At 27.8% G+C, this 2,500-nt stretch overlaps 1 protein-coding gene across 2 annotated transcripts in view; it reads left to right on the top strand.

The window, feature by feature from the left end:
• Window positions 1-2,500, top strand: part of LOC119594966 (SET domain-containing protein SmydA-8-like) — an 11,551-nt gene that overhangs the window by 3,902 nt on the left and 5,149 nt on the right. For both annotated transcript variants that reach the window (XM_037944093.1, XM_037944094.1), the window contains one exon: window positions 1,295-1,456. In XM_037944093.1, coding sequence (XP_037800021.1) covers window positions 1,295-1,456 — 162 coding nt within the window. The remainder of the gene's footprint in view (window positions 1-1,294; window positions 1,457-2,500) is intronic.

Here is a 2,500-nt window from a genome sequence, read left to right as displayed (position 1 = left end):
CTCGTCATAAATGAAAAAAAAAAAAAAAAAATAATATGTTCATTTTATCCTTATTTTTTGTTTTCTTATTGCTCACATTAGTAATAATTCTAAATGAATCGGTGGGTATGATATCTTTTTGCCTGATTTTTTTTTATCGTCACCATCCCTCATTTCTTTGGTAGGCGATAATGGATAATTCTATAATAACACATCTTATGTTGTAGGCCTACTTAGTCTAATATAAACAGTTTCTACCATTTTTAGTAATTCAAGAAATCGAACTTAATCACTAGCACGTATTTCTATGAAGTGAATCGAGAAAGGTCGTAACTATTAAATTTGATTATTATATTAGTCGTAGTTCTCTGCTGTATTAGGGCAATTGTAATCATAATATGATTCTGTAATCACAAATATACGTTTTTAGATTTTGTCAAAGTGAATAGTAATCCTATGAAGAGTAAAAGATGGGAAAGAAAAAAAAAAAAAAAAAAAATATATATATATATAATATGATATATATGTAATACATAATACTAATGTTTATAGATATATTTATAATAATATAATCTATGTAAGTATATAAATATATATAATATATATATATATATATATATATATATATATATATATATATATATATATATATATATATATATATATATATATATATATATTCTGGTACATAGTAACAAGAGCAATGTAAATTGTAACAAGAACAGTAACGTCAGTAGTATAAACAAAAGCATAACAGTAGCAACGGGCAGGATAAGAGTAAAACGGTAAGATGGAGTAAGTAAACAATGAGATTAGCAATAAGTAAACAGCAAACAGTAAGAACAAAACTTTCCCCCGTAAACGAGGGTAAAATAGGATTGCGCTGGAGCAATGAACAAGCAAGGATTTAGAAACCAAACTTTACCTTATAGAACAGTTAAGAAAGATGAAACAATAAAGTATTGAGTGTTGAAAGAGAAGGCACCAAAATGGATTTAATGTGTCTGGTTATGAAGAGGTTTGGAATGACTTTAGCAGCGCACACAGACACACACACAATATTTGTGTGTATATATGTGTTAGTGTGTATGTGTGTGTGTGTGTACACATATATACGCATATGTGTATGTGTGTATACTCTTAGATATAGATATATAGATATAGATAGATAGAAATAGATAGATAGATAGATAGATAGAGAGAGAGAGAGACAGACAGACAAACAGACAAACAGCCATACAGAGTAGAAACCCTCACAGACAGACACAACCAAAGCATCATGCCCCCCCCCCCTCTACCCCTCGTGCCCCGACAGATGCCCCCGTTGCTCGTGGCCGACGTGCGGGCCGGAGTGCGACGCCCAGGCCGCCCACGCGCCCGAGTGCCAGGTCACGAGCGCCGCCGGGGTCGACCTGGACGCGGAGATGGCCAGCGCCGAGACGCCCGTCCACCTCTACGAGGTCGTGACGGTGCTCAGGTGGGGCTCCCTTCTCGGGCTTTTGTCTTTTTCCTTCTTTATTTGTTTGTCTTTGTGCTTTTTTCTTTTTCTTTATTTGTTTTTCTTTGTTTTTTCTTTTTCTTTTTTTTCTTTGTGTTTTTTCTTTTTCTTTATTTGTTTTTCTTTGTTTTTTTTTTTTCTTTCTTTTTTTTCTTTGTGTTTTTTTCTTTTTCTTTATTTGTTTTTCTTTGTTTTTTCTTTTTCTTTATTTGTTTTTCTTTGTTTTTTTCTTTTTCTTTTGTTTTTTCTTTGTTTTTTCTTTCTTTATTTGTTTTTCTTTGTGTTTTTTTCTTTTTCTTTATTTGTTTTTTCTTTTTTTTTTTCTTTTTCTTTATGTGTTTTTCTTTGTGTTTTTTCTTTCTTTTTCTTTTTTCCTTTCTTTGTGTTATTTATTTATTTTCTTTTTTTGAGTTTTTTTTATTGTTTCTTTCTTTTTTGTGATATTTTTTCCCTTTATTCTTTCTTTCTTTGTGGTATTTTTTTTTCCTTTGTGTTTTTTTTTCATGTCTTTTTTTCTTTCTTTGTCTTGTTTTATTTAATTATTTATTCATTGTTAATGTGCTTTTTATTATTTCATCGACTGTTTATTATCTGTTTATCTGTTGTTTGTCCTTCATTTGTTTATCATTTATCGTTTATCACTGAATGCTTATCATTTATTTATTTATTTATCTTTTCACTCTTTTGTTTATTTATTTATCTTTTTATTTTTTACCTTTTTTATTAATCTATCTTTTTTTATTTATTTTCCTTTTTATTTATTTACCTTCTTATTTATTTATCTTTTATTTATTTACCTTTTTATTTATTTATGTTTTATATATTTATCTTTTTATTTACTTATCTTTTTTATTATTCTTATATTTGTCTATTTGTCTTTTACTTTTTTATTTATGTTTTTTTTACTTCTATATCTATTTTTTTCGTTTATTTATCTTTTTACTTATTTTTTATTTATTTGTTTGTTTGTTTCATATTTATTTGATTGTTTATTTGTTTGCTTCAAATGTATTTATTTGATCA

Source organism: Penaeus monodon, chromosome 35 (assembly GCF_015228065.2).
Source record: "Penaeus monodon isolate SGIC_2016 chromosome 35, NSTDA_Pmon_1, whole genome shotgun sequence".
Classification (NCBI taxonomy): Eukaryota; Metazoa; Arthropoda; class Malacostraca; order Decapoda; family Penaeidae; genus Penaeus; species Penaeus monodon.
The sequence above is the reverse complement of the archived record's forward strand: the minus strand, read 5'-3'. Positions and strand labels throughout refer to the sequence as shown.